General features: G+C 37.9%; 1 protein-coding gene across 3 annotated transcripts in view; it reads left to right on the forward strand.

Moving 5' to 3' along the window:
* The window catches only part of GABPA (GA binding protein transcription factor subunit alpha), a 34,866-nt gene that overhangs the window by 1,081 nt on the left and 15,393 nt on the right, over positions 1-18,392 (forward strand). For all 3 annotated transcript variants that reach the window (XM_047794935.1, XM_047794925.1, XM_047794944.1), the window contains exons 2-5: positions 6,896-7,000; positions 9,729-9,873; positions 12,235-12,319; positions 15,400-15,645. In XM_047794935.1, coding sequence (XP_047650891.1) covers positions 6,924-7,000; positions 9,729-9,873; positions 12,235-12,319; positions 15,400-15,645 — 553 coding nt within the window. In that variant the 5' untranslated portion in view covers positions 6,896-6,923. The remainder of the gene's footprint in view (positions 1-6,895; positions 7,001-9,728; positions 9,874-12,234; positions 12,320-15,399; positions 15,646-18,392) is intronic.

The raw sequence follows: 18,392 nt of genomic DNA on the forward strand, positions 1-18,392 counted from the left end.
CCTCTGTGTTTTGTTTCCGCTGGTCCCCGGCGCTGTGACTCCCATTTCCGTTCGTGGAGACTTGAGGGAGCCGGGTGGGGAGGGGCGGGGGAGGCTGTGCGGGGAGCGGAGAGGAGGGGCGGGGGGCGCGCGGCGCGGGGCTCTGCGAAGCCGCGCGCCCCCGGGGCTGGGGTCGTTCCTGTCACCTTTCGCCACCCCCTTCCTTTACTGTCCCCTGCTGGACTGTCCGCCGTGGTCTGCATTCGCAGTGGTCGAGATCCGATCCTGACGCCCCCAGGATTTCGGAGGAAGATGCAAAACCAATCTCCTTGCCAACTCAGCGATTCGCTCACTTCAAATTCAGTTGTATTTCTAGAATTGTTTTACAGTTGCATCCAAGCCATCTGTTAATGTATATGGTGTCCATTGGATTTCTTTTAAAAACGAGGAAGTAAGACGAGGAGGAAATGATGGGTTAATGTAGTTCGTCAGCTTTTTTAGATTTTCATGTTGTGTTTCAGCTTGATTAGGTTAACGGCAGGGAGGACTACGCCTAATGTTGCGTTGCCAGAGCATGAGTAGTGATTTAGAAATACACGCAGAAAGTCTGACCCATGGGAGGAGCAAAGATTTAGAAGGCTTCACTTGAGCAAAGTGAAGAATTGGGCAGTGATAACATTCTTAGATACTGCGTTGTCTTAAACTTCCAAAGACACTGGTCCACTCATTCGAAGCTACTTTAAGGGGATAATGACCTCTCTCAGGGTTTGATCCAGACTTTTCAAGTTTATTTATTTTTAAACATAGTCTGACACTAGGTGGACCTAAGTCAGTTTTACTTGGATTGTGTCTACAGGACCGAAAGCCTTGAGGGGTGTATATAGAGTCTGGAAGTAAGGACATAAATAATGAGGGAGATGTTAAATTGAGGCAAGGCATGTGGAGGCTGAATATTAAGTTAAAACTGTTGATTTTCATTCACCTCCAGCTTTATTCATAAAACTTAAAAAGTCTGCAGGATAATTGAAAAAAATACAATGAAATGATACAACCAACATCTTCACCTTCAGAGGTCACCAAGTGTTAACCTTTCTCCACATTTGCTTTCTCTCTTTCCATGTGTACACACATACACACACACAGACTTGTGTGCTTATTTTTAGCTATTGACTTTATTTAAAAAAATGTTTTTTTAATTTCCTCAGGTATTTAAAAATATTTTTTAACTTGAGAAAATACGCAGTCGATCAGGCAGGTACTCCCCAATTACACTTGTTATTTATTTGTTGTCCTTTTACTGGGGTAAAATTGTCCTAAACACTGTAATTTAGTAGTGTGTTCCAATGAAGAAGGATCATCCTGAAATTTATCTATGGCTGTAAAAGAGAATGTTAAACATAACGGTAAAGTTTTATTTGTATTTAGTTTGTAAATTTAGTTTGGAAGGCGTTTTGAACCCAGGTTTGATTTGGTCTAGGAGAAACTAGCATGTCAAGGGGCACCTTTCCTGGGTAAAAAGGCTCCAAGTCATATTCTCTTGTCCATTTTCTTTTCTTTTTTTTTTTTTGGCTTTTTGTCTTTTCTAGGTCCGCACCCATAGCACATGGAGGTTCCCAGGCTAGGGGTCCATTTGGAGCTGTAGCCACCAGCCTGCACCAGAGCCATGTCTGCAACCTACACCAGCGCTCACGGCAACACCGATCCTTAACCCACTGAGCAAGGCCTGGGATCGAACCTGCAATCTCATGGTTCCTAGTCGGATTCTCTAACCACTGAGCTACAATGGGAACTCCTCTTGTCCATTTTCTGAAGTATTGATGTGGAATCCTGAGGAATTGGTTTCATAGAAAGAGCTAAAACCCACTCAATCAGTGATATCAAGATTTGGACAATTCCCAAATTTCTCCATTGCTTCTTTAGGCTACATTTAGAGATCTAAGAGAGAAAAACAAGCCTCTGTCTTAGTGCTTGTGCTTATTAAGGGTGCCACAGGTATTCCTGCTGATAATCCCTTAGGGCCATTTCTCGGCCTCTAGTCTTGTTTACTCAAAAACTGGATTCACCTCTTGGTGGGTGTCAAGCCAAAAGACCACAACCAAGCCAAAGATCAGGAGAAGGAAGAAGTTATTGCTGCAAGTAAGGAGAACATCTAGGATCTTTCCCAAAGCAATGAATCCCCTACAGCAAAATTGGGCAAGTGTTCATCTAAAGGTATATGCATGTTCGTGAAGGGGCTCCAACAGGAGAGATCAGCATAGCATTAGGGCAGAGGTCAACAGAGCCCAAGTTGATTGAAATCATGAGGGTCAGAAAAGGCCAACATCATCATCCTTTAGATTCCAGTTGATCTGGTGGTTGAGCGTTTGAGAAGGGGTTTAATTCTGCAGAACAGCTCGAGAAAATGCTTTGGGCTAATCTTTACCATCTAAATAGACCTCGGAGTCTTGATAACTGATTTATTATCTTTGCTATTGCTACTCCTTAGGATCATTATTACTGAGATCTGTTCAGGGACAAGGATTGTGACCAAGCTTGGATCCCAAAATGGCCTAGGCCCCAAATGGCTTCTCTTATGTAAAGAAAGCCATGCCTGGTTCTTTCTCCAGGGACCTCCTACTCTATCTGCTTATAATTACTTCCTCATTTGTTTTCTATTTTTCCACAGTTCCCAGAAAATTCATTTGTGTTCTGATCTTTAAAATTGGTTATGGCGATGGGAATGGACTTCCTTGTAGGGCCTGAAAATAAATAATCCTTTCAAGTGCTGCCCTGCTATAAACCTTATTCTCTTTCTCACTTTCTTCTATATGGCAGGTTTTATGATTTTTTTGTGTGTGTATACATTATTTTCTTGTTTCTAACTGCTTCTAAAGTTTCATGATGTCTGCTTCTTTCACATTTTCTTGTATCGAAGTACTCTCTAACCATAGGTACTTTTATTGGCTCCACCTTCCAGCTCTCCTCAGAAAGCTGCCCTTAACTTCCTATTATCAGTCAATGTGAGAATGTTTCTGGAATGCCTATCTAAGGGCAAGATTGCTGAGTCATGGGTATTAGCATACTTTATTTGAGCAATTGCTGCTAGATTTTTCTCCAGAATAGTCAGTCCTGTCTGGACTCTATCAACAGAGGCAGGATTCCTGCGCCTCCATGTCCCTGCTAAGTAACTCTTTTCAGCATTCAACATTCTAATCTTTGCCATACACACACAGTATAAAGTGGTAGTTCCTTGTTTCAAATTGCATTTTTGAGTGATTTGAATGTGAGCTTTTTTCCGTGTCCTTAGCTGTTTTGGTTCCCCTTCAAATGAATTTCCTTTTCCTATGCTTTACTTACTGTTCTAATTTGTCCTACCTCTTTTTGGGTTGTTATCATCTTGTAGAAGTTTGCAACTTGCAAGAGTTTGCTGTTTATTCCAGTTAATAGTCCCTTGTCACATTTGGATATCGGAAATATCTTTTCCCAGTCTGTGGCCTGTCTGTTGAGCATAAATCTTAATTTTATGTAATCAAATCTATCAGGTTTTTTCCTTATGGTTTGTTTTTGGAATTTTGTTTAGGAAATAAACCCTCTTTTATTCTTAGATCACAGAAAAATTCCCACCATTTTCTTCTGCTAGCTTTGTAGTTTTACCTTTCACATTTAAGCCTTTTAGGCATCTGGAGTCAACTGATAATGGTGTATAATAGTTCTTATAACATTCACTAATTCAACACATTTTAATAGAGTGCCTACGAAGGCAGAGGCACTGTTCAAAGTACTTTGTATAGATTCGTAAGCTTCCTAGGTGGAGCTCTTGTCCCTCAAGGTTGGTTCCTACTGGGTTACCACCACCTGTTCTGCTATAGTGCTTAGGATGAATTCCACACTTTTACATATTCTAGCAGTTACAAAATGGGCTTTGTGGAGAAAAGGAAGACTTAATAGACCAGGGTCAGCAAGAGAAGCGAACAAAAGCACTTCCTTCATCATCCCAAACAAAATCAGCTTGGACTTGGGCATTCTGCTAGATGTCCATGACCTGTATCTATTCACATAGAGAACCCCACCCTCTTTTCTTCTTATAGAGGAGGTGTGGGAGCAGCCTTAATGATGGGGGGGGGGGAAATCAGATCATTTTTGTACCAGGAAGTCTAGATTTGGATGCCAGGGGTGTACAGACTAAGGTGTCAGAAAACCAGCTCCCCACCAGTTTGGAGGTGTTAAAACTCTTTCTAAAATGGGAGAGAAGACTGTATTAGTTTCCTAGTGCTACTGGAACAAAGTACTACAAATTCAGTGGCTTGAAAACACCAATTTATTATCATACAGTTTTGGGGTTTGTTGTTTTTTTTTTTTTGTCTTTTGGTCCTTTTTAGGGCCACACCGCAGCATATGGAGGTTCCCAGGCCAGGGGTCTAATCAGAGCTGCCGCGGTCGACCTACACCACAGCCACAGCAATGCAGGATCCGAGCTGAGTCTGCAACCCACAACACAGCTCACGGCAACGCCAGATCCTTGACCCACTGAGTGAGGCCAGGGATGGAACCCACAACCTCATGATTCCTATTCAGATTCATTTCCGCTGCTCCACGACGGGAACTCCTGTCATACAGTTCTTGAAGTCAGAGGTATGAAATGGATCTTTCTGGGCTAAAATCAGATGTTGGCAAAGCCGCTTTTCCTCTGGAGGCTCTAGGGAAGAATCTGTTTCCTTTTCAGCTTTTAGAGGCTGCCTGCTTCTTGGTTTGTGACTCCTTTCATCTTTAAAGCCAGTCACAGCTGTCCAGTCAAGTCTTTCTCATTTTGTTGTTGTTGTTGTTTTTGGCTGGGCTGGAGGCATGTGAAGTTCCTGGGCCAGGGATTAAACCTGCACCACAGCAGCCACCCAAGCTGCAGTGACGGCACCAAATCCTTAACCCACTGCTGCTGCAGGACAACTCCAAGTCCTTTTCACTTTAAATCACTCTAGATCTTTTTTGAATTCCATCTTCCACTCTTAAGAATCCTTGTGATTTCATTGGATTTACCTAGATAATCCAGGGTAATCCTGTATTTTAAGGTCAGCTGATGAGTAGATTTAAATCTGCTTTGGTAGGTGATTTAACATAGTCACAGGTTCTGGGTTATTGTTGTGCTTACCAGAGAAACTTTGGTCCCTTGAGAAGCTGAGACCTGGGAAAGCCCCTCCCACTTCAAGAAGCTAGGGGCAGTCCCTAGTCCAGACAAACCAACCTAAGTTCTTGGGGTCACTTTTGGACAGTTTTGGTTTTTGTACCTTGACAGTGATCTGACAAAGACAATAAATTTAGTAAGTTAATGATATAGTATGTTAGAGGGCAAGTGCTATGGACAAGAAGGATTCAAGGATGAGCAAGGAGGCCAGTGTGGGAGAGGCAATGAGAACAGTAATGGAATGCGGATGGAGAGTAGATCATGTAGGGCCTTGTTGGCTGTGGTAGTCTGTCCATTTAACTCTGGTGTCAATCAGAAGGTGTAATGTTACTTTTAAAAAGCATCATGGTATTGACTGGAAACGACTGGGGAGCTGGGGAGGCGAGGGCACCAACACAGGCAACCATGTTAGGAAGAGGCTGTTGCAGTTCCAAGTAAGAGATGGTAGGGGCTCTGGTACTAGCTTATGTTTGCAGTACAGAGCCTGTGTTTGAGGAGACCATGGTTCAGCCTCACCTGGAGTAGTGTGTACTTCAGTTGATAGAGTCACAGGCAGTTTAGTATGAGGGCAGACTTAAAAGATTGTTCTGTGTGAAGCATTTGAAGGTTGTGTCTGATACTCAGTAAATAATGGTTGTTATTAATAGGAATGAATATTTGATTTCTATTAAATTTTCATTAACTTTTTAATAATTGCTCATTAATTTTCATGAATTCTATTCATTTTGTTAAATTTTGTTTAGGAGCATGGATACTTTTGTAAGTATTAAAATACCAAATTTAGAGGATCATTCCTTTTAAGTCAGAGAGTCAAAGGCACATATAAGTGTCTTTTTAGATGCGGTAGTAAACTTAGAAACCTCTGCTCTGGGCTGAGACTATGTATGGAGTCCAAAGACAGATGCACTGAGGTCACAACAACCTGAAACTTACAGCATGCACACCTTGGAGATGGACACACAGAAATATCAAAATATGCAGTTATTTCTATATTATTTAGCTTTTTAAAAATTATGTTTTAGTATTAGTGGTACAAGTGGTACAAAATAGCATATAATTTATTAGTGGTGCAAAAATCAATGGAAGTTTAATATACTAGGTAATCATTTTACATGAGATAATTAAAAACTGAATTAATGGGTTGTTTAAAATGTCTAAAATAATATCTGAAAAACAGTAAAAAAAATTATAGGGTGTAATCAGGATAATGTGCATATCTATAATGATTTTGTTACTTTATTTTGCTATTGAGAGTATTGTACTGGCAATTATGAGGTATGTAATTTGTAACACAAATTCACAGCTAGGATTAATTTTTAATTAATACTACTCTGTCAGTACAACAGTTTGAGTAAATTCTGCCAATAAAGTACAGCTTTTAGCTAAACAGTTGTAAACAGTTCATTTACATGTTGGTTTTTAGGCTCCATGCTTGAATCTGTTAAGACTGAATTGCTGTGATATGGATGATATACCTTTCACTTGATTTTGAAGTAACCTGAATTAATTTTTTGACAGAGATTGGGCTGACAAACATCAGTAAATCCAGTGGAGTGATGATGATGCCATGTCAGGCTAATAAAAACTATGTAAACAATAACTAGTTTATAAATATCACTTGTGGACTTTCTTTCATATGTCAAGATTATTCCTTCCTCTTCTCTTTACCCTCTGCTTTAATTGAGTTGGGTCTTTCCTTCTCGTATAGCATTTCTGTTTATGCAGATAATTTCCGAATGTATTAAAATTTAACTCTTGCAGGGCTGAGCTTTTGAAATACTTCACAACAATGACGAAAAGAGAAGCAGAGGAGCTGATAGAAATTGAGATCGATGGAACAGAGAAACCAGAGTGCACAGAAGAAAGGTTGGTGTTTTGTAATTTACTGTTTTTATATTCTCAACATACCTAATTAAAATTAAGAATCAAGCCAAAGTTCTTTTGGGGCTTTTTTTTTTTTTTTTTTCCCATGGGCCTGAGCATTTGAGGGGGTAATGTATTTATTGCCTCTTTTTTCTGACTTAATGGGTTTATAGCTGGGAGAAAAAAAACCTTTTCAAACTAAAGATAGTAATAAGCATAGCTGATAATGATCAAGTGATTGATTGTGATGATTTTTTCCCCTGAGGGCACTGTTTGATTCTTTTTCCTTTTGTCAGTACTGATTATTTTTATTTCACGAAAAGTTTAATCCACAGCCTGAACTAATTAACAGATAATAACTGTCAGGAGTACATGAATAGATGCGACTGTAACTTGCCCTTGGAGAGATCATCTTGTACCTGAGGAGACAAGCTGCTGTATGAGCCCTCATGGTACTAAGCACACAGAGTAGTGACAGGTGTTCGTTTCGGAATAGTAACAGACTGTTACTTCCTCCTTTAAGGAAGGAGGGCAGTGGACATGATTTCAGGATCCAAGAAGAGAATATGGGTAAAATATAAAGATTTGAGCGTCAAGAAGGGTAGGAAGGTCATGGGTAATGGTCCTTCTTTAGTCTGTAAAGGAGAAGGTGGGGTTAATATGCTGAAACTGAAAGGGGCTAAAGACTAGTAGAAAACTTCTATAGAGAAACAGAGGTTTAGAATAGGTATGGTGGGAATGGACAGGATTGAGTAGATTGCTCAGTTTTGAAGAGTATAGCTGAGATCAAAGACCTTAAATTTTTTGTTATTTATTTATTTATTCATTTATTTATTTATTTATTTTGCTTTTTAGGGCCACTCCTGTGGCATATGGAAGTTCCAAGGCTAGGGGTTGAATCAGAGCTACAGCTGCCAGCCTAGGCCATAGCCCCAGCAAAGTGGGGTCCGAGCCTCATCTGCAGTCTACACCGCAGCTCATGGCAACACCAAATCCCTGACCCACTGAGTAAGGCCAGGATCGAACCCTCATCCTCATGCATACTAGTCAGATTTGTTTCTACTGTGCCACAACAGGAAGTCGCTAAAATTTTTAAAAATTTTATTGTGATAAGAACATTAATGTCCTCAACAAATCTTTGAATGTATGGTACAATATTGTCAACTATAGGCACAGTGTTGGACAGCAGATCTCTACAGCTTATTCCTCTTGCGTAATTGAGATTTTATGCCAGTTAATTAGCAACTCCCCCATTTTTTATGCCCTGAGGTCGGGGTTACTCCTGTCACCTCTTCTGCTCAAGAGTTGCTCTCTGGCTCTAGCTCAAAAGACAAACTCTGTTTTAGTTGTCCTTGGTCCTGTCCTGTCCCACCATGCTGTGGCACAGGAATGTTTTCCTGACAGAAAAGGTCTAAAATACCTCGTCGTGGCTGCCTGGAAGACCTCACATTTTTAATGGAGCTTTTCAACATGTTTGATTATGCTGTTTTTCTCCAGCAGAAGAAACAATAGGCTACATGCCTCTTTTAATTTTCTCTTAATTTTCAGATATATGTATCAAAGAATCAAGGGAGAGGTCTTTTGAGTCTTTTATACACACACACACATACAGTTATTTATTTATGTAGGAAATTACTCTCTTAAAAAATTACTGTTAGAGAAAAAGAAAAATATAGCCCACTGTGCCATAGCTGAAGAATTTAGTAAAAATACTTAAATAAAAGACTCAATAATTTTATCTTAAATAATAATAGTTTGCTATTATTTTTAAATACTCTTTTTTTTTTTCAATCACGAGGGATCTTTTTATAAATTTTAAAACAGTCGGAAGGAATTTAGGCTAAATTCATTAGGTGAATATTATGTATATATTGCATTATGCTTGGAATTTATGTGAAAATGGAACTTGACAAATTTTTAAATACTTAATGTTTTCACAACTGCAATGAGATTTAAATCATATTTAAATTAAATATGTTGTGAAACTTAATTTATTCTAGATTTACCAATTCAGCAATTATTATTTGGTGTCTATCTTCTATTTGGCCTCAAGTAAGGATTCACAAAAGTACGTATGGGATTACTTACAAAACATTTTACCCTTAAGGAGCTATGGTTCCATAGAATTCAAATTAGGAAATAACAATGCAAAAGAGCCCGTAGAGAGTTTTAAAAGAATAATACAATTTTATTTAAGGTGGATCTATGCTGTTTATAGGTAGTAGTTATCAGATTAGATGAAATGGAAAACGTTTTATAAGTTATATTGTTAAATTGTGCTTATGTTGGGAAGGGAAATTGACTAGTAGAGATGTCATACAAAGTTCGAGACTTTATATCCCTTTCTGAGCCTAAAATTCTTCAAAATAACTTGGAGATATAAATTCAGACATTTCTCCTTAAATATTGTATATGCAATATTTGTGTGCATATATACATATATATATGTACAGACATGTACATATATACAAACAATGAGGTCTGTTTGCAGGGTTGCTTTAAATTTCAAGCTAGCATTTCTCCATGCGATTCAGTATTCAGTTTAGCAACTTGTTTCTGTGAGCCTACCATTATGAAGGCTGTCAATCTAGAAATGAGTTTCAAAGACCGGGAATGTGTTTTGGTTGAGTTTTATTTTGAACATATTGTAATGTTAATAATCTAGAGTAGAGATGTAGTTATTAACCATTATGTTCTTTAACATTGTATCCTTTAACCTTGTGTTCTTTAGCATTGTAGAACAAACCTATACCCCAGCTGAATGCATAAGCCAAGCCATAGACATCAATGAACCAATAGGCAATTTGAAGAAACTACTAGAACCAAGACTACAGTGTTCTTTGGATGCTCATGAAATTTGCCTGCAAGATATTCAGGTAATTTTTTTTTTCTTTTTGAAATTTGTATTTTAGCATTTATGTCTAATAAATGTTTTTTTTTGTTGGTCTTTTATCTCTATAGCTATAGCCATTGCTTTTATCTCTAACTAGAAGCATGTAGTAATAAAAGAATTCTTTCAGCAAAATTTCCTGCATTTAAAGTTATTTTTAAAAGATTAAGTAATAAATCAAACATCCTTTTTTAACTTTGACAAATACAAAATGAGAAGTTTAAATACATTTGAATCGGAGCTTAAACAATAGGAGAAAGGAGCACATTGACCTTGGAAGCCGAAATGTGTCTTCACACTCTCATTTCTGACTAGCTTCTCTGTGTTTCAGTTCCTCATATTTAAAAAGAGATAGTTTGACCAAATGATTTTACATTCCCTTCCACATTTATTTGCTCTAGCAGTAAATTTTGGATTAGAATTCAAATACATACATACATATACGTATATGTAAATTTCTTGGAGTTTATTGCAATAGGATTTTACCTGAGATAGTATTATAATAATAAATTCTATAAATTGTAATTCAAGGGAGCTATTAAAAATTGGTAAACTGTGGCTATATGGGCAGTTTACATTGAGTGAAAAAAATGTTTGCAGAACATTTCTAAATTGTCTCATTTATTCTTCACGTCAGTCTTTGAAGTCAACACGTTCTTAATCAAATTCTGTAGATGTAGAAACAGATTTAAAGAAATAAAATATTTTGCCCAGTGCATAACTACAAAGGGATACAGTGGAATTTGAACCCAGGTCTTTGCGACATTCAAAACTCTCATCATTTGTGAGGCTGACTTTTTAAGAAAGTCATATTGAATAATTCAGTGTCAGTGGACTTAAGCTGAATTTTCTCATATGTAAAATTGAGTCTCATATGTAACTCAATCCCTACTTGCCTTTTAGCTCTGACCTTTGTTACTGTTTTTATGATAACTGACCTAACCAAAATTAAAGTATGACTTGCAAAGAACCCAACCTATGATAGGTTCTCAGTAAATACTGGTTGAATAAATGGAAATATGCATACTTGATAGTATCATAGGATTTAGAGGTGCCTTGGATACAGGGCTTTTTGTGTTTCTGTCTTTCTTCTTCTCAAAAAGGATGTAAGGGGAGCAGCTTCTGTTTTCTTTGGCAATTAATACAGATATACAGTTGGAGTCAGAATGCTTGCCTCTTGTCGTAAAGCTTTTGTATTTTCAGTTGAATGCTGACTTCTGAAAGCTAATGAACAACTGCTGAGTTGCACTTCTCTAAGCAATATGACCCGAGATCAAATATCATTCTTGAGTTTGATTCTTGTGCCAGTTCTTACAGAACTAGCTAGTGAATTCAATACCTGAGAGCCCTCTTTCAGAGTTACACAGGCTGTAGTTTCTGGTAGATAATACCAGTGTTGACTAGTTAGGGGAGAAATTTTTAACAAAGTAGTAGAATGTTTAACAAAGTGTCAGCCAAAGCCTGTTGTATTAAGTGAAGTTGCCAAGGTTCATCCGTCTTCATGTTAAACAGGTTGTCTTGTTTCTGTTTAAGTTAGAGGCATAGTCTCTTAAGATTTTAGGATTTACGTATATGACATTTTTAATATGAGAAAATATGTTTGTACCATGACTAAAGTGTTAGCTGAATTCTTGAGAATGAAGGTGGGAGGAGCTTTGTACCTCCAGCTATATAATATGCAGACTCAGAGTATACGTTATTTAAAATAATTACAATGGGAGCCCATTTCTAAACTTGCAATAAAATGTCTAAAAGTTAGAATTAACTTTTTGTCATCAATTTGCCATTTGTGTGAAATGTGTTCAAGACACTAGTATTAAAAGGATATAGAATTGTGATTAAAGATACTCATAGCTAGGTTAGGTACTAAGGTTATAAGTCCCTTATGATCGGAAATTTAGAATTAACCCTCATCTTAAATGTGTATCATTGGTTGTATAAGGGACATATGGCAAGAATTATATAAATAAATGTATATAAATTTCCCCCATTAATAGAACACTCTTACCTATCCATGGCAGGTAAATTGCATTATCTTCTATTTTAAATACTTTTACAAAAAAAAAATTGCCTTTTGGCATCATTAAAAATTATAAACTAGACTCCAGAGCTAGGGAAAAAACACTATTTAAAATAAATGTTGTTTGTGTTGTCCTTAATTGCTACCACATTGGTTCAACTAGTTTCAGCTTTGGCAAAGAATTAAATGATATGACAACTTGAAAAATTAAATGTGTTCTTATAATTTAATTAGTATGCCTCAGTAATTAAGTCCTGCTGGCATATCCATTTGTATTAAACCAGATGACTGAGCTAAAACAATCTTATTCATTTTACCCATATTTAGCTGGATCCAGAACGAAGTTTATTTGACCAAGGAGTAAAGACAGATGGAACTGTACAACTTAGTGTACAGGTAATTTCTTACCAAGGTAAGATACTTTCAGTGTTGTTATTTAAAAGTTTAGCTCATGTTTTTAATATAGGAACTTTTATAAGCTTTAGATGCTTATCTAAATTAATTAAGGTGATGTTATAGCCAAATATTCATGCTTTTGATTTAACTGTTTTATTTGTCAGGGTGAAGCAATTAGTATAATACATTCTGCCTACTACAAGAAAGGATATAGTGTAGGGTAGTAAATAACAGGATCCTAGGGAGGGTTGGAAGGGGAGGTTCTAATGGACTTTCTGAGAATGTCTTAGCCACACTGCAGAACAGCACTGGCAAGTAAGCTGCTACTCTGCTAGGATCTGGAAAATGGCAAATCTGAAAGCCACCCCTATAGCTGATAACTTGGAACCATGCTGCCTTTTCCGTGAACCACATTAGCCAAAAAATGGATGCCATGTATATGCTTGTCCCCTCTTAGCTCATTTCCAAATAGAAGATGCATGCCTAAATCACACCTGGAATCCTGTCTGCAAAGCAATCTAGTCTGTATAGCTTAGCACAGAGAGAGGAATTTGCCAAGGGTATGGAGTGACCCAGTCAGCCATAACTCTCACAGTGTTTTTACAAATCTGTGTAAGTACACAAGATAGAAAATTAGGAAACCATTTTTGGTACATTGAGTTTTAGTTTTTTAAAATGAGCCTTTGAAATTTCTGACTGGAGTTTTAGACTGATTTTAATCTCTGAATGTATTATATTGCTGACAATTATGTTTCTCCAACCAAAGTTTTGTTCAGATTATGAAAATGGTAATTACCCACTTTAATTTCCCCAGGATTTACTGTTGTTGGAAATAAGAAAGAAAATCAGTCTTTTTTTTTATCTTTAAAAGCTTAGTGACCTCTCAGTTCAAGTGCGTTTAAGAATGGTTGACGAAATTTGAATGGAGGTTTAGGGGAAATTTTTTTTTTCTCAAAAATTATGATTTTTTTTTTATGTATATATGAAAAAAAGTGATTTCTTTTATATTACCTAATAAGTGATAACAGTATATTTTCTTATAATACTGGTTCCACAATTGAATTGAATTGGTTTTATGATTGAACTTCACAGTATTACACATGAGTTTTGTTTTTTCTTTCAAAGCACTTAAATTAACTTTTGATACAGATTGTAACTGAATCAGTGAGCAAACATTAGCTGTTAAGTTGTATGATAGTTTCTTAGACCTGTCATTTTAACCTAAGTATCTGAGGTTATTTTGTAAAGAAGAGTTTTTTCTCTTTTAAATATCTTAAGGATTTGGGTTTTTCTTCAGTCGAAAATGAGAATTTAATGATGTGAATTTAACTTAAATTCAGTGTCTTTATTTTCAAAACATGTACTTTGTTTCCTTAAAGGAAAAGCAGTCAAGGAGTTCCCGTCGTGGCTCAGTGGTTAATGAATCCAACTGGGAACCGTGAGGTTGCTGGTTCGATCCCTGGCCTTTCTCAGTGGGTTAAGGATCCGGCGTTACCATGAGCTGTGGTGTAGGTCGCAGATGCGGCTCGGATCCTGCGTTGCTGTGGCTGTGGTGTAGGCCGGCGGCTACAGCTCCAATAGACCCCTAGCCTGGGAACCTCCATATGCCGTGGGTGCAGCCCTAGAAAAGGCAAAAAAAAAAAAGTCAATAAATAATTTTAATTTGCTTAGAAAGACTTTTTAAAGTTCCGAAGTTAGGTAGCTGCTCATATTTGCCCTCTCTGGTTTAGTTTTTATTTTCTATTCTATACTGGTACTTTTTTTTACTGGTGTTTGTCAATGGGGTGTGTATGTATGTGTGCATGTGTGGTGGTGGGGGTCTTAAAGTTTTTTAGACTTAGAGAAAAGTTGCAATGTAGTAAAAGAGTTGTTGGATGTCCTTCGCCCAGCTTCCCCAAATGTTAACTTTCATTACACTTGCTTTATTCTCTCTCCCCTTCATCCTCACATTAGTTTTTTGACGTGTTGAAAAATAAGATACTGGAGTTCCCATTGTGGCTCATCAGGTTAAGAACCCGGTGTAGTCTCCATGAGGATGTGGGTTTGATCCTTAGCCTCGCTCTGTGGATCAAGGATCTGACATTGCCTCAGGCTGTGGCATGGGCTGCAGATGCAGGTTGGCCTCCATGTGGTCATGGCTGTGGTGTAGGCCTGCAGCTGCAGCTCCCTTTCGACCCCTAGCCTGGGAACTTCCATGTGCCGCAGGGGCAGCCGTAAAAATAAATAAGTAAATAAATAAAAGTAAAATAAAAATAAGATTCAGACACAATCTCTTTATCTAAATACAGTGGTGTGTGTGGTTTCCAAAAACAAGGAATTTTTTTTTTTTTGCAGCATATGGAAGTTCCCAGGCTAGGGTTGAATCAGAGCTGTAGCTGCTGGTCTGTGCCACAGCTACAGCAACACCAGATCTGAGCCACATCTGTGACCCACACCACAGCTCATGGCAACACTAGATTCTTAACCCACTGAGCGAGACCAGGGATTGAACCTGTGTCCTTAAGGATATTAATCATTCATTTCTGCTGAGCCATGCCGGGAATGTCAAACAAGGAATTCTTTTATATGATCACAATTATCAAAATAAGGAAATTAATGTTTATATAATACTGTTATCTGATCTACCAAAGTTCTGTTGAATTGTTATTTTTATCATTTAATAGAAATCTGTTAAGGAGTTCCCATGTGGCTCAGAGGTTAACGAATCTGAGTAGCATCCACGAAGACATGGGTTCGATCTCTGGCCTCTCTCAGTGGGTTAAGGATCCGGTGTTGCCAAGAGCTGTGGTGTAGGTTGCAGATGCGGCTCGGATCCTGAGTTGCTGTGGCGTAGGCTGGTGGCTACAGCTCAGATTCGACCCCTAGCCTGGGAACCTCCATATGATGCGGGTGCAGCCCTAAGAAGATAACAGATTTCTAATTTTTTTTTTCATCTTTTAAGTTGTCTAGACATAATGCCAAGAATATTTAAAATGGGTTTTGTTCTACCATTTGAGAATGTATGAACACATAAACTAAGCTAAATGTTGTTAGTGACTTTCATTCATGTTCTGACTTAAATATGCTTTTTTATTTTCTCTCCAATTTACTTTTAAGGAATTGAACCAAAGCTAAACATCCTGGAAATTGTTAAACCAGCAGAAACAGTTGAAGTAGTTATTGATCCAGATGCCCACCATGCTGAAGCAGAAGCACATCTTGTTGAGGAAGCTCAAGTGATAACTCTTGATGGCACAAAACACATTACAACTATTTCAGATGAAACCTCAGAACAAGTGACACGATGGGCTGCTGCACTTGAGGGTTATAGGAAAGAGCAAGAACGTCTTGGGATACCCTATGGTAATAAAATACATGATAATAATGTTAGGGAGAATAATAAGAATTAAGCTTGACATAGAAAACACTAGGGTGAGTAAGTTATCTATTTTAGATGCAGGATATTTAGGTAATATATTGATTTTCCCTTTTTTTTTGCTGTTGTTTTTTTTGGGGGGGGTTGGGTCTGTATATGTGATGGTGCTGGGAATACAAACATACTAAAAAAAAATTCTGCTCTTAAAGTGTTCACAGTGTAGTTGAAGAGCAAGAAGATAGATGAAAGGAGATAATTGACATAAAGATAACATGTTTTTAAGCTATCAATAACCGGTATAAAGGAAACTTAGAATTACAGTCTCAAAGGGATCATAATGGCCTGGGCGCAGGGCGGTGGGGGGGAAGTTGGGGGTTTATTATAGACAAGGAAACTGTTGGGCAGAGGATGACCTTCCAGATAGGAAATGTATGTGCAAAGCTGAGACGTGGGAGTATGCTATGCGTGAGCATGAGAACATACAGTGAGTGGGGAAGGAGTTATTCTGTAGCATTATAGAACCGTTTTTGATTGATGGAAGTGACAGTTGAAAGCGAATGTGGCAGCGCTATGTGGCATAAGTTAGGTGGTTTAGGTGTGACTTAGTGATAATATTTAGGTTAGCCTAGACGAGGTGATTTCTGTGGGAGTAGAAAGGAAGAGGTGAATCAAAACAGTGACAGGACTGAGCAACTGATGGATTGTGTGGGGGTAGAGGAGATTCAAATGCTGATCTAATTTCTCAAGCTTGGATGACTACGCAAGAATCATATTGATAAGAATTGATTATGTCTTTGTTATCTATTTCCTGAGTGAGGCACCATGTTAAATGCTGGGCTTTCAGTGGAACGTGGGAAAGACACTCCATGTGTTCCATGTGTTCCAAACTTTAGTGGGGCAGGGGCGTTGGAAAGTCTAGTACAGGAAAAAAATGCAGGAAAGATTTTTGGATTTTTGGTTGGAAAGGAAAGTGTTGATAATTCTTGATTTTGAAGTAATATATACTCAACTGGAAGTCGCCAGAAAGTACACAAGATTTAGACTAGAGATAATGATGTTATTTGGGACATTGGGTTTGTAAGTCATAAAAGTAGATGTAGTCTGATGGAAGAGAATAAAATGGAAAAGAACACGATGCTGGACCTTGTCAACGTTTAGGGTTGAGGAGCAGGAAGAGCAGAGACATGGAATAGCTGAAGAGAAAAAAGGCAAGTAAGAACTGTATATAGTGTCTCTGAATTTGAGAAAGAATTTTTTTTTTTTTTTAGAGCCACACCCATGGATGGTATATGGAAATTCCCAGGCTAGGTTGAATCAGAGCCGTACGCCACAGCCACACCAGATCCAAGCCACATCTGCAACCTGCGCCACAGCTCACGGCAACTCCAGATCCTTAACCCACTGAGTGAGGCCAGGGATCGAACCTGCATCCTCATGGATCCTAGTCAGATTCATTTCTGCTAAGCCACAATGGGAACCCCAAGAAAGACTTTTAGGTGGTCAAAAACCTTGACGCTGCCTAGAAAGTCAAAAAATGCTGACTGAGTAGTATCTTACTAAATTTGGTGATCAGAGGCTCATTGGTAGATATAGATAAAAGTAACTGTTGAGTTGGAGAGACAGAGCTGAATTACAGGAGATAAATATTGTAGAAATGGAGAAATTTGAGTATTAACTTTTTTCAGAGGCAAGTGGAAGAGTGCTGGGGGGATAAATAAAAAATATTGAAGGTCCAGGAGTTGGTGGTGTGAGTGTATTTGTAGGTAAATGATGTGGAACTAGTGGGAGAAGGAGAGATTCGGGAAGCAAGGAGAGGGGTTCACTGGAGCATAATAAGATAAAAGAGTCCAGTTTGAAGCAGGAGACCTAGCTATTCCTCAAAGAATGAGAAGAGCTGTTCAGGATCTCGTCTTTTTCTCGGTCCCGTCACAGTGTGGATCTTCCTAATTTGCTCAGGGCTTTTTAGTGTAGCATCTCAATCCAGCCCTGTACTTAGCCAGTGCGGTAGCCACTAGTCCCGTGTGAGCACTCAAAATATGCCTGGTTTGAATTGCAATGTTCTCTAAAACGGCCAAGACAAAAAGAGAATGATATAAAATCGTATACATTTTTTATGTTGATTACATGTTGAAATGATAACATTTCGATGTAATAAATGACATTTTTATTGAAATGAATTTCATCTAGTTCTTTACCTTTTTAATGTAGCTATTAGAAAATGTAAAAATTACATAGTGGCCTGAACTGTCTATTGGACAGTTGCTTATCCAGACCATTGTAGCCTTGAGTTCCGGGAGTTTCCCTTCATTATAATTGCTTTCTGTGTTTCTTGGTTCTTGTTAATAGAACTCCTGTTGAATCTTCCGTGTTGATCCTCTGCATTTTGTTTCCTTCCTTATTTTTCATCTCCACATCTAATTGTATTACTTTCTGCCGAATTTTCTTGTTGTTATATTGCAGCCTCTCTGATTTTTATTTTCAGTTTACGAGGGCTCTTCATTCTGGTTGTTCCTTTTCCATAGCATTTTGATCATGTTTTCTCTTCTCTGAGTATGTTGATTTCAGTGGAGAGGGGGTTATTAGTTTTTGATTTTTTTGGTTTGTTTAGTTTATTATGGCATTACTTCTACTTTCTCTGGGTTTTGTTTTTCTGTTTACTTTTGTTTGTCTAGTGGTTTGTTTTTTAGTCTCTCAAATACCTGATTGTTTTTAACCATCTTCTCATATTTAAGAG

The sequence above is a fragment of the Phacochoerus africanus genome, chromosome 1 (assembly GCF_016906955.1).
Source record: "Phacochoerus africanus isolate WHEZ1 chromosome 1, ROS_Pafr_v1, whole genome shotgun sequence".
Taxonomy (NCBI): Eukaryota; Metazoa; Chordata; class Mammalia; order Artiodactyla; family Suidae; genus Phacochoerus; species Phacochoerus africanus.